Source organism: Salvelinus alpinus, chromosome 38, assembly GCF_045679555.1.
Source record: "Salvelinus alpinus chromosome 38, SLU_Salpinus.1, whole genome shotgun sequence".
Lineage (NCBI taxonomy): Eukaryota > Metazoa > Chordata > Actinopteri > Salmoniformes > Salmonidae > Salvelinus > Salvelinus alpinus.
Genome location: NC_092123.1, coordinates 10,650,136 through 10,663,411, shown reverse-complemented (window position 1 = coordinate 10,663,411; position 13,276 = coordinate 10,650,136). Strand labels below are relative to the sequence as shown.

Genomic DNA, 13,276 nt, shown 5'->3' with positions numbered 1-13,276 from the left:
AATAGACCTTAGCACGGTACTTCCTGTTTGATTTTCTGCCTATAGGGAGGGAGGAGCAAAATGGAGTCGTGATCTGATTTGCCGAAGGGAGGGCGGGGGAGGGCCTTGTAGCCAACCCAGAAGGGGGAGTAACAACGGTTGAGAGTTTTTGAAGTGTGAGTACTACAGGCAATGCATTGATAGAACTTCAGTAGCGTTTTCCTCAAATTTGCTTTGTTTTATACGGAATAGAATGAGCATGTGTGTGTGTGTATCTGTATGTATTGTGTGTGTGTGTGTGTGTGTGTGTGTGTGTGTGTGTGTGTGTGTGTGTGTGTGTGTGTGTGTGTGTGTGTGTGTGTGTGTGTGTGTTTTACACATTTCATCAACATCTATTAATTATATTAACAGGCTGTTTTGTATCTCTAGTTTACACCAAAGCAAACAAAGTGTCTCTACAGTTGATAGGCATGTTAAACTATTCAAATTATCCCCTGACATCTACAGTATTCTGAATTCTGTTTGTCTCTGGCAATAAAGATTTTATGATATTTGTTGGTTGTTTTGGAAGTAGATTTAGAAAAACGCATGTTAACAGTATACATATTTTAACTTCCTTCAAGCCTCAGAGGGAGTGGGAATAATGGCAATACCATTTTAGTTTCAAACATTTCAAATTGTGAATTGTCTGCAAACTCAGTTTCACCCCATCTCCCATCAGCTTTAGAGATGGTTAATCCATAGTGTGAGATACTGTGAGAGAGATTATTCTCTGTGCTCTGCAGAGGCGTATTCAACTAGCTGAGATGGAGAGAGCTGAAACACACAGGTCAGACAGTCACATTCCATTAGGGTTGTAAAGCTACCGGTAGTTTCCAAAAGTTACCGGAATTGTAATTTAGGTAATTTATACTTTAGTAACTGAATTTGTTATATCTGTGGTCCATATTATCCATCAGTTTCTAGTAGATAGACCATATGGTTCAAGAGAAAATTGCCTAATTAATTAAAAAAGCATCTAATGAATAATGGCATTATTTTCAATTAACTCTGCAACTCTTTCAACTATTGACATTTTTCATAACTGCCAGCAGTTTGACACCAAAACATGTACAACAAATATTTACTGACATAGTTCCAATAAATAAGTGTGTAAAAAAATAAAACACCAATGGTATTCACTAAGTTGCTGGTTTATATTTAGGATAATGTTTTACAGCTTTGTCATTCTATTTATTTTATATTTTAAAATCATCTTATTTAATTATTTCATATACTTTACATGTGATAAAGACACACAGAGGGCCAGAGATCATTACAGACACCTGTACAAATCTGAAATACTCAAAAGGGTCGCTAGATGTCTTGTGATAGATTACATAAAATCCTTGAAAGATACCAGTTTACTGGTAAACTGGTCAAGTTTATTTTATGCACTTTGATATTATACTTGGATAATGAAAATCGCTTTACAAATATAATACATTATTATTATTAAACGTTGAAAGTTTCCAGTAATATACCCTCCCTTTGCAACCCTGCATCCCATTATCTAACGCTACCTGCTCGTCTCCCAAAAGTATCACTCAGCAGAACAACACACAAGGTTAACATGTGTAGTATGGTGCAGTGAGCTGGTTGGAACCTCTTCAGCGCACTGACAATAAACAATGATTCATTTAAGATTGACTTCGTGTCCCTGTGTAAGAATTTCCACAACAGTGTGTTAACCCTCGCAAGGCTGCCGGCCCAAACTGATGGCATCCCTAGCCGCTTCCTCAGAGCATGTGCAGACGAGCTGGCTAGAGTGTTTACGGACATATTCAATCTCTCCCTATCCCAGTCTACTGTCCCCACATGCTTTAAGATGTTCACCATTGTTCCTGTACCCAAGAAAACAAAGGTAACTGAACTAAATGACGATCACCCCGTAGCACTCACTTCTGCCATCATGAAGTGATTTGAGAAACTAGTCAAGGATCATAGCACCTCTACCTTACCTGACACACTAGACCCACTTCAATTTGCTTACCGCCCCAATAGATCCACAGACGATGCCATCGCACTGCACACTGCCCTATGCCATCTGGACAACAAGAATACCTATGTAAGAATGCTGTTCATTGACTGAAGCTCAGCATTCAACACCATAGTACCCTCCAAGATCATCATTAAGCTCGAGGCCCTGGGTCTGAACCCCGCCCTGTGCAACTGGGTCCTGGACTGCATGATGAGCCGCCCCCAGGCGGCGAAGGCAGGAAAAAACACCACTTTGCTGATTCTCAACACTGGGGTCTCACAAGGATGTGTGCTATGCCCCCTCCTGTACTCCCTGTTCACCCATGACTGCGTGGCCACGCACATCTCCTACTCAATCATCAAGTTTGCAAACGACACAAACGGTAGTAGGCCTGATATCCAACAATGACGAGACAGCTTAACAGGGAGGAGGTGAGGCCTTGGGAGTGTGGTGCCAGGAAAATGATCTCACACCCAACGTCAACAAAAGAAAGGAGCTGATTGTGGACTTCAGGAAACAGCAGAGGGAGCACCCCCCCCCCCCCCTATCCACATCAACAGGACCGCAGTGGAGAAGGTGGAAAGCTTCAAGTTCTCGTCGTACACATCACTGACAAACTGAAGTGGTCCACCCACACAGACAGTGTGGTGAAGAAGGCGCAACAGCCCCTCTTCAACCTCAGAAGGCTGAAGAAATTTGACTTGGCACCTAAAACCCTCACAAACTTTTACAGATGCACAATTGAGAGCATCTTGTCGAGCTGTATCACCCCCTGGTACGGCAACTGCACCACCCGCAACCGCAGGGCTCTCGAGAGGGTGGTGCGGTCTGCCCAACGCATCACCGGGCACACCGCTATCATCCAGCAGGCGAAGTCAGTACAAGGTGGGACCGAGAGACTGAAAAACAGCTTCAGGCCATCAGACAGTTAAATACTGTTAGCCATCACTAGCACTTTAGAGGCTTCTGCACTATATACATAGACATGGAATCACTGGCCACTTTAATAACGGAACACTAGTCTCTTTAATAATGTTTACATATTTTGCATTACTCATCTCATATGTATATACTGTATTCTATCCTATTCTACTGTATCTTAGTCTATTCTGCTCTGACATTGCTCACCCAAATATTTATATATTCTTAATTCCATTCCTTTACTTTAGATTTGTGTGTATTGTTGTAAAATTGATAGATATTACTGCACTGTTAGCTAGAAACACAAGCATTTCGCTACACTCGCAATAACATCTGCAAAACACGTGTATGTGTCAAATACAATTGGATTTGATTTGATTTGAAGTTTATTTTTTTATACATTTGCAAAAATGTCTAAACTCAGGTACAAGGTATTGTGGTGTAGATTGATGAGGAGAAAAAAAACAATTTAATCAATTTTAGAATAAGGCTGTAACGTAACAACATTTGGAAAAAGTCAAGGGGTCTGAATCCTTCACGAATGCAGGAATACATACAGTATATGTAATGTATAATGTAAAAGTAGTGCACTATAAAGAGAAAAGTGTTCCATTTGGGATGTAGCTACTGTTTCATTGTGACATGAAACCTGTACAGCCCTCATAGTCTGCTGGTTTAATGTGTTTTCCCTAACTACATAGAAACTGCAAGGTGTGCAACATCAAGGTGCAGGCCCTCTTATGCATACTCTAGTGCACAATGGCACAAAACACAAGCCTCCAAGGAAACAGTAGACAGGAAATGATGCTAGGTGTGTTTTTTGTTTTGTTTTAGTCATTACAGCAGTTTTTTTGTATTTCAACATTTCCTTGTGGCTGAGTTTGTTAAGTTAACCCTCAAATGACGAGTTGTAAGTTGTCCTATAAAAATCTGTAAACAATGGTTAAAACTAAAATATTGCAATACACTGAAACAGTTGAAAGAGGCCTGTAGCTTGGGAATACTCTATTTGAAGCACCAGCTTGATTTGATTTTTAAAAAACTACTTAAGTACAGTAAAAGTATTAGTCCATTAAAAAAACAAGCAGGGATTTGTAATTCAGTGTGCCCGTTTCAATGTAAGGCAGTCCCTTATTTTGATACATATACTGTACATGACAATCAGTGGCTCTCAGAGAGAGAAAATGTGGTTCAGTCCCCCCATATTCGGAAACCACTGTATCCTGTGAGACCCATTCACCACAGAGCTAGGGTCTTCCTCTTCACTACACACCCACTACAAATCAGATATGATATCCCTGTGTCTGTACGCTTAACCCATTTGTGTGTGTGGGCGTGTGCGTTCGCTCAGTATGCAAGGCGATATTGTTTTATATAGTATACTGCCCACAACTTTAAGACTCCATTCTCAATAGTTTCCCAGAAGATCATATAACATCAGACTATAATTATTTGATCAACATTTATAAGATAACTCAAATCTTTATTTACACGCAATCAGATGTACAATTTAGATGTACACCTCATCATTTGAAGAGCTAGCTTTCGTATTTACATCAAGAACTTGGTCTGTATCTCCAATCAGCTCTCAAGGGCCAATAAAGGCTCAACTCTCGTGTTGCTTTTGTCTGAGAATGATTGATCTGAGGATGACTGATCAGTATTGTCCCATTCGGATTGGATGCTGGACCCCGTGCTTCTTCCTGGGCCCCCTGAGTGGAGCTTTGGGTTTGATGTTCATGTAGTCGCTCTGGGAACACGCCACTCTCCTCAGTCTGAGCTGAGGATCAAATTCACAGAAAGAGGTGGAGAGTGAGTAGGGTGATCTGTGTATATGTATGCAGTCGTAGTTGTATACAACTGTCTCCATGCATCATTTATGTTTTCAATACATAAAGTACCAGTCAAAAGTTTGGACACACGTACTCATACAATTGTTTTTCTTTATTTTCTACATTTATGTCTTCACTATTATTGTACAAACTATGAAATAACACATATGGAATCATGTACTAACCAAAAAAGTGTTAAATAAATCTTAATATATATTTATATTGAAGATTCTTCAAGTAGCCACCCTTTGACTTGATGACAGCTTTGCACATGCTTGGCATTCTCTCAACCAGCTTCATGCAGTAGTCACCTGGAATGCATTTCAATTAACAGGTGTGCCTTGTTAAAAGTTATTTTGTGGAATTTCTTTCCTTAATGCATTTGAGCCACTCAGTTGTGTTGTGACAAGGTAGGGGTGGTATACAGAAAATAGTCCTATTTGTTAAAAGACCAAGTCCATATTATGGCAAGAACAGCTCAAAAAAGCAAAGCGAAATGACAGTCCATCATTACTTTAAGACATGAAGGTCAGTCAATACGGAAAATGTCAAGTACTTTGAAAGTTTCTTCAAGTACAGTCGCAAAAACCATCAAGCGCTATGATGAAACTGGCTCTCATGAGGACCGCCACAGGAATGGAAGACCCAGAGTTACCTCTGCTGCAGCGGGTAAGTTCATTAGAGTTAACTGCACTTCAGATTGCAGCCCAAAAAAATGCTTCACAGAGTTCAAGTAACAGACACATCTCAACATCTGTTCAGAGGAGACTGAGTGAATCAGGCCTTCATGGTTGAATTGCTGCAAAGAAACCACTACTAAAGGACACCAATAATAAGAAGAGACTTGTTTGGGCCAAGAAACACGAGCAATGGACATTAGACCTTGGTCTGATTAGTCTAAATTTGACATTTTTTGTTCCAACCGCGGTGTCTTTGTGAGATATAGAGTAGGTGAACGGATGATCTCCGCATGTGTGGTTCCCACTGTGAAGCATGGAGGAGGTGGTGTGAGGGTCCTTTGTTGGTGACCCTGTCAGTGATTTATTTAGAATTCGAGGCACACTTAACCAGCATGGCTACCACAGGATTCTGCAGCGATACGCCATCCCATCTGGTTTGCACTTAGTCCCACTATCATTTGTTTTTCAACAGGACAATGACCCAAAACACACCTCCAGGCTGTGTAAGGGCTATTTGACCGAGGAGAGTGATGGAGGGCTGCATCAGATGACCTGGCCTCCACAATCACCCAACCTTATCCCAATTGAGATCGTTTGGGATGAGTTGGACCGTAGAGTGAAGGAAAAGCAGCTAACAAGTGCTCAGCCTATGTGGGAACTCCTTCAAGACTTTTGTAAAAACATTCCAGGTGAAGCTGGTTGAGAGAATGCCAAGAGTGTGTAAAGCTGTCATCAAGGCAAAGGGTGGCTACTTTGAAGAATCTCAAATATAACATATATTTTGATTTGTTTAACACTTATTTTGGTTACTACATGATTCCATATGTGTTATTTCATAGTTTTAATGTTTTCACTATTATTCTACAATGTTGAAAATAGTTTTTAAAAACTTTGATTAGTAGATGTGTCTCAACTTTTGACTGGTACTGAATACTATATTGCATTGTTGGACTAAATAGTTAATTGTGCATTGAATTTATGCCAAGGCTTGAGAGATGACTTATATGTTTTCATCACAGCACCTCATGGATGTAAGACAAGTTACCCTCTCTTTGATGAAAGGAAGCGAGATGTCGCTCACCCAGATGACAAAGGCGATGACCGTGACAACCAGGCCATAGATGGTGGTGACCCAGAACCCCAGCACCCATGCCCAAACAGGGACACCATGCACTCTAGGGTCTACACATCCCACAGTCTTTCCTGCCTGGCACTGGTATGCTGACCAACCAATCAGAGAGAGAGAGATGTGAGTTTTAAACTTCAAGGAGTAGTTTTACAGATCCAGATTAAGCCTACTCCTGGGGTACTTTAGTTTTACAACTGAAAGTGCATTTTAAGTAAAAGACATAGGCTTATCTAGGTCCAGTAAACTGGCCCGTTTGGCCTTTAAGCACAAGTACATCGGAATATACACTGAGTGCACAAAACATTAGGAACACCTTCCTACTTCCTAATAGTGAGTTGCAAACCCTTTTGCCCTCAGAACAGCCTTCCCACAGTTGTGTCAAGTTAATTGAATGACATTTGGATGGTGGACCATTCTTCATACACGCAGGAAACTGTTGAGCATGAAAAACGCTGCAGCGTTGCAGTTCTTGACACACTCAAACCGGTGTGCCTTGCACCTGCTACCATACTCCATTCACAGGCACTTAAATCTTTGTCTTGCCCATTCACCCTCTGAATGGCAAATATACACAATCAATATCTCAAGTCCTTCTTTAACCTGTCTCCTCCCCTTTATCTACACTGATTGATGTGGATTTCACAGGTGACATCAATAAGGGATCATAGCTTTCACCTGGATTTACCTGATCAGTCTTTGTCATGGAAAGAGCAGGTGTTCCTAATGTTTTGTACACTCAGTGTATATTCCTGTAAATCAAGATATAGCATTTTGAACTACTGTGCGTGCCTGTGCGCACCCGTGTGTATTTGTGTGTGCTTGTATAGATCAGTTTCTTTTGAAGTAAACATACCTTCAACCAGGACCAAGGTCTGAGGCTCGTCTGGTACTTTCTCAATGGGAGGTGGGTACATGGGGTGCCCCTCACAGGTATAGACTCCAGCGCGCTCCGTGGTCATTCCAGAGAGGACAAAACTGACCGTATGGTCCTGTTTGTTCACCCTCAGCCCCAGACCCTCCCCAACAGGACTCACGGCCTCTGTGGAGTTGTGGTTGTGAGCACTGTCGTGAGTGTGGTTGCCAACCTCGACCAAGCCCAGGTAAAGGTGGAATCTCATCTCCTCCTGGTCCTTGCCTGTCAGGTTGGGGCATCTGACCGATGCAATGCCGTTGACAGACACACGGACCACATTGAACGTTCTGAGCTTGTCTGGTGAGGGAAGGTCAAAAGTCAAATAGAGGCAGTCAGTTGTACGCATTATATCAAAGGGAAGTAGACAAGGGCCCTGTTTTAACACTTCCCTTCTTCTTTACTTGAAGAAATCAATGATCTGACACAGCAAGATTTGGTGAGTGCAATGAGGTGTAAACCTAGCCTTGGTGCCAGTCTGTTTCAGCTCTCTTGCCAAGTCCTTTTGGAATTGTCATGCCAAACAGATTACTGTGAGGCCAGACTTTTCAGTTTGACAATGACAGCATTTGAGTCATTGTCAACAGATCTGGGACCAGGCTAGTAGAAACCTACTCTGGTTACAAGTCTTTTTAGCTAACGTTCCACTCCTGTCCTTTGCCAAATTTCTTGGCTCTTTGATCTTGAACACACACACATAAACAGCTATGTACAGTACCTTGCAAAAGTATTCATCCCCCTTGGCGTTTTTCCTATTTTGTTGCATTACAATCTGTAATTTAAATGGATTTTTATTTGGATTTCATGTAATGGACATACACAAAATAGTCCAAATTGGTGAAGTGAAATGAAAAAAATAACTTGTTTCAAAAAATTCAAAACAGAAAAGTGGTGCGTGCATATGTATTCACCCCCTCTGCTATGAAGCTCCTAAATAAGATCTGCTGCAACCAATTACCTTCAGAAGTCACATAATTTGTTAAATAAAGTCCACCTGTTTGCAATCTGTCACATGATCTGTGTCACATGATCTGAGTATATATACACCTGCTCTGAAAGGACCCCGTGTCTGCAACACCACTAAGCAAGGGGAACCACCAAGCAAGCGGCACCATGAAGACCAAGGAGCTCGGAGAAGTACAGATCAGGGTTGTGTTATAAAAAAATATCTGAAACTTTGAACATCCCACGGAGCAACATTAAATAAACTATTAAAAAATTGAAAGAATATGGCACCACAACAAACCTGCCAAGAGAGGGCCGCCCACCAAAACTCACGGACCAGGCAAGGAGGGCATTAATCAGAGAGGCAACAAAGAGACCAAAGATAACCCTGAAGGAGCTGCAAAGCTCCACAGCGGAGACTGGAGTATCTGTCCATAGGATCACTTTAAGCCGTACACTCCACAGGGCTGGGCTTTATAGTAGAGTGGCCAGAAAAAAGCCATTGCTTATAGACAAAATAAGCAAACACGTATGGTGTTTGCCAAAAGGCATGTGGGAGACTCTCCAAACATATGGTATAAGGTACTCTGTTCAGATGAGACTGATGACACTATCTTTTTGGCCATCAAGGAAAACGCTATGTCTGCCGCAAACCCAACACCTCTCATCACCCCGAGAACACCATCCCCACAGTGAAGCATGGTGGTTGGCAGCATCATGCTGTGGGGATGTTTTTCATCGGCAGGGACTGGGAAACTGATCAGAATTGAAGGAATGATTGATGGTGCAAAATACAGGGAAATTCTTGAGGGAAACCTGTTTCAGTCATCCAGAGATTTGAGACTGGGACTGAGGTTCACCTTCCAGCAGGACAATGACCCTAAGCATACTGCTAAAGCAACACTCAAGTGGTTTAAGGGGAAGCATTTAAATGTCTTGGAATGGCCTAGTCAATGCCCAGACCTCAATCCAATTGAGAATCTGTGGTATGACTTACAAATCGCTGTACACCAGTGGAAGCCATCCAACTTGAAGGAGCTGGAGCAATTTTGCCTTGAAGAATGGGCAACAATCCCAGTGGCTATATGTGCAAAGCCTATAAAGACATACCCCACGAGACTTGCAGCTGTAATTGCTGCAAAAAGTGGCTCTACAAAGTATTGACTTTGGCGGGGTGAGTAGTGCACGCTCAAGTTTTCAGTTTTTTTTGTCGTATTTCTTTTTTGTTTCACAATAAAAAATATTTTGCATCTTCAAAGTGGTAGGCATGTTGTGTAAATCGAATGATACAACCCCCCCCCCCCCCCCCCAAAAAAAATATATATTTTAATTCCAGGTTGTAAGGCAACAAAATAGGAAAAATGCCAAGGGGGTGAATACTTTTGCAAGCCACTGTATTTCTATACTTGTGAGGACTTTTGGGGGACTAACAATTGATTCCCATTAAAAATCCTATTTTCCATAACCTTAATCCCTGACTCCAAACCCTAGCCCCAATTCTAAACCTAACCTTAATTCTAACCCAAACCCTGAACATTTTGTTTAAATTCTTCCAAAAAGTTAGCTTATAACAGTGAAACTTTTTGTGTGGGATACACATAAGGCAATTCTAGGTCTTGTGGCATATTTTGGTTAAACTATCCCCAATTCAGTGGAATTGCAACCCTCTGCACACACTGTGCATTCCTCCATCACATGTGCAGTGCACTCTTTCACACACACACACACACACACACACACACACACACACACACACACACACACACACACACACACACACACACACACACACACACACACACACACACACACACACACACACACACACACACACACACACACACACACACACACACACACACACACACACACAGGAAATGGCTTCTGAGGCTTACCTAGCCTTTTTACCCTCTCAAATTTGGACTATTCGTATGCATCATTTCACAGTATTTTAACCCACACATTGAACATGCTCCAAAACAACTGTTGTGGCCTGAGATTTCAAAAAGAGACGCAGTCCCGTAACTGTGTGCACTAGAACATGTGAGTCACTTAGTTGAATCGTTATCACCCCCACCCCTGCCGTTTCCTTTCTGCAAGTACTATCAAAATGAGGAAACAACAACTTCAATGCATTATATAAACCTGCTTATTCTATTCATAATATAACTTTCCTAAGCACCTAACTTCCGACTTCAACTGTACATAGACCTGCTTATTCTATTCATAATATAGCTGCAGTCTAGATGTTAAAGCATATACACATCTGTAATTGGGGTTTAACTGCAGTAGTTTGAGTAATGTGTTGGAGAGATCCAAACCACTGCAACTAGCATCCCCACCTGATAAAACCATGCAGCTTGGTGAGCATTGAAATCTTGAATGATCTGCAACCCTTTGATTGGGCAACCTTTTGTTCTTGTTATCAGAATGTTCTGGTAGTGCTATGGATCATGCCTGAGGTGACATTTGTTGAAACTGAGAATATAGATGAACGTTAATGACAAAGTCCAATGGTGAAACATTCAGACAGAAATGTAATAATTTAGAGCTGAAACGATTCTCTTTTTTACAAACGTTGCACCATCCTGGACTGACCCAGATCTGTTATATGTTTACATTTTTGGCCCATATCCCCCCCCCCAGCTTTTTATTTTGTTGTTACATGTACATTTTACATACATGCCACTTTTTTCACAATAGTTCCACAGCAATAATAAAGTAATTTGTTATACATTACACCTGGATAGATAGTACATTATACATCGTGTTTTCAGTCATAACTATTATAGAGCGTGAGCTTTTATACAGGCTCAGATCTTACCGTTACAGTAGTGGGAGCTTATCATGTTGGCAGCACTGGAGAGGGAGAGGAGGATCGTGGGTATCCAGTAAACGTTCATCTTGAAAGTTCTCAGTTTTGTCGTGAAACTGAAGCTCCCCTGCTATCCCTTTGCAGTGCACAACAATCAGGGTAAATGTGACAATACACTGTATGCCAAACCGAACGAGACAGTGACCGCTCTGCTCTACCTAAACAAACAACACATGCTCGTCACACGATGGCAGCGTGCATCTCATAACATCCTTCCCTGTCACTTCACTGTGAACAACAATCTGGCCCTCGTCGACTGTAAGCAACTCTCTCTGCTGCACATCTAGCAGGGTGACTGACTGCACAGACTCTTGAGTAAAAAACATCCGCACTCTGTTGGCAGTGCACTCTGAACTTCACAAAGTTTCTGCCCTCAAACGGTGTGTGACTTTTGATGCCCTTCGAATTTGATATTTCTCTGTGTGTTAGGGCTTGGAACCTCGTATCGCATTAGTCATATGTTTGATTTCCCCCTCTTATCTCGGGACTGTTATATGGACTCGCTCCATATCATATTTCACTGCTTCTGGTAGAACTCGCAGAGACCCACCTGGGCCACGGCACCAATGTGAGTGACCGGGGTTCGAACCTGCGTCTTGCCCACAAGACTGTGTTAGCCTGCTAAGCTAGAGCATAATGCAAGTGTTTGAGTCTCAGGCAGAGTTACTCATCACGCGGTTGTTACATAGGTCTACCTAGCACCTGTCAGTGACGACCATCGCACTTGGTCTGTGGTTATGTGACTGTCTCCTGCAACAGTCAGTCAGGTAAACTAACATAATGTTGCACTTATATTATCACAGACGTGTAATGCGCCAAATCGTATAACCATTCACCACGTTGTGGCGAATGTGTAGGCCAACATTTCCTGTTTTTCATGATATTTTTGAGTAAACTTTCCAGTGAGCATCATTATCCAGAGTCACTTCACATCATACAGATAGATACCTTAATTAGAAATTGAGAGGCCTATAGTTTGTTTGGGGGGAACAGAGAGATTTACTGGTCTCCTTTAAATCTCACTGCAGCTATAGGCAAACATACACAAGTCAAATCAAATTTGATTTGTCACATGCGCCGAATACAACAGGTGTAGACTTTACCCCCACACACACACCTACTGTAGCTCACCCTAGCCACTCTCTACATTTACATCTTTATAAAATAATAATCAAATATGTGCCATTTAGCAGACACTTTTATTCAAAGAGACTTACAGTCATGCATACATACAAAGCATCATGCTCTACCGACTGGGCCCCACAGGACATGATTCATTATTACATTTGTCTGTAAATGATAGTCAACTCAGACTAAAGAGAGGAGTCTTCCCAGAGTGACTACATGAACACCAAACCCAGAATTTCCCCCAGAACAAACACACACTCACACGTGACTGTCAGTCATATCATGGCTGAAGCGCTGCGGATGATTCTTTCATGATCATCGTAACGGCCCTGCAACACTTTAGCAATTGGGCGTCCGGCATTGAAAGCAAAATTAATGTCAGGTTTTTTTTGTATTTTTTTTTTGTAGGCACAAACTCATTCATGGTTCGTTGGACAAAGCCTATGGGAAAATGTATGGAGTTTTTGGGTAAATGCCATGAAAAATAAGGTCAGTGGTAAACACAGGCTTAGGAGATCTTATACGTTTTATTCTATGAGATAATCTTGGTCATTTTGAAGCATTTATGTAATTAAAAAAAGCACATACGTAAGGCTTTATAATTCATGAAGTTCATGATAACTGACTAATATTATCTCATAGAACAAAACATATAAAAATCTCCTACGCTTGTGTTAACCTCAGACCTTTATGCGGTATACGTTCCAAATGGCACCCTATTCCCTATAGTGCACACCCTGGGCAAAAGTAGTGCACTATAAAGACAAAAGGTTTCCATTTGGAACATAGTCACTATTACATTGTGACATGAAACCTGTACAGCCCTCGTAGTCTGCTGCAGTGTGTTTACCCTAACT

General features: G+C 41.6%; 1 protein-coding gene across 2 annotated transcripts; it reads right to left on the bottom strand.

Annotated features, from left to right (window-relative positions):
• Nucleotides 1-3,267: 3,267 nt before the first annotated feature.
• On the bottom strand, nt 3,268-11,649 carry LOC139566280 (T-cell-specific surface glycoprotein CD28-like). 2 transcript variants are annotated; one of them, XM_071387347.1, is made up of 4 exons: nt 11,241-11,649; nt 7,415-7,771; nt 6,514-6,653; nt 3,268-4,700 (listed from the first exon to the last, which is right to left on the bottom strand). In XM_071387347.1, exons 1-4 carry the CDS (start codon nt 11,317-11,319, stop codon nt 4,578-4,580), a joined length of 699 nt encoding a protein of 232 aa, XP_071243448.1. In that variant the 5' UTR covers nt 11,320-11,649; the 3' UTR covers nt 3,268-4,577. The 2 variants fall into 2 exon arrangements, with proteins under 2 accessions (XP_071243448.1, XP_071243447.1); XM_071387346.1 differs by having other exon boundaries at nt 4,383-4,700; nt 6,478-6,653; nt 11,241-11,565.
• Nucleotides 11,650-13,276: the final 1,627 nt, after the last annotated feature.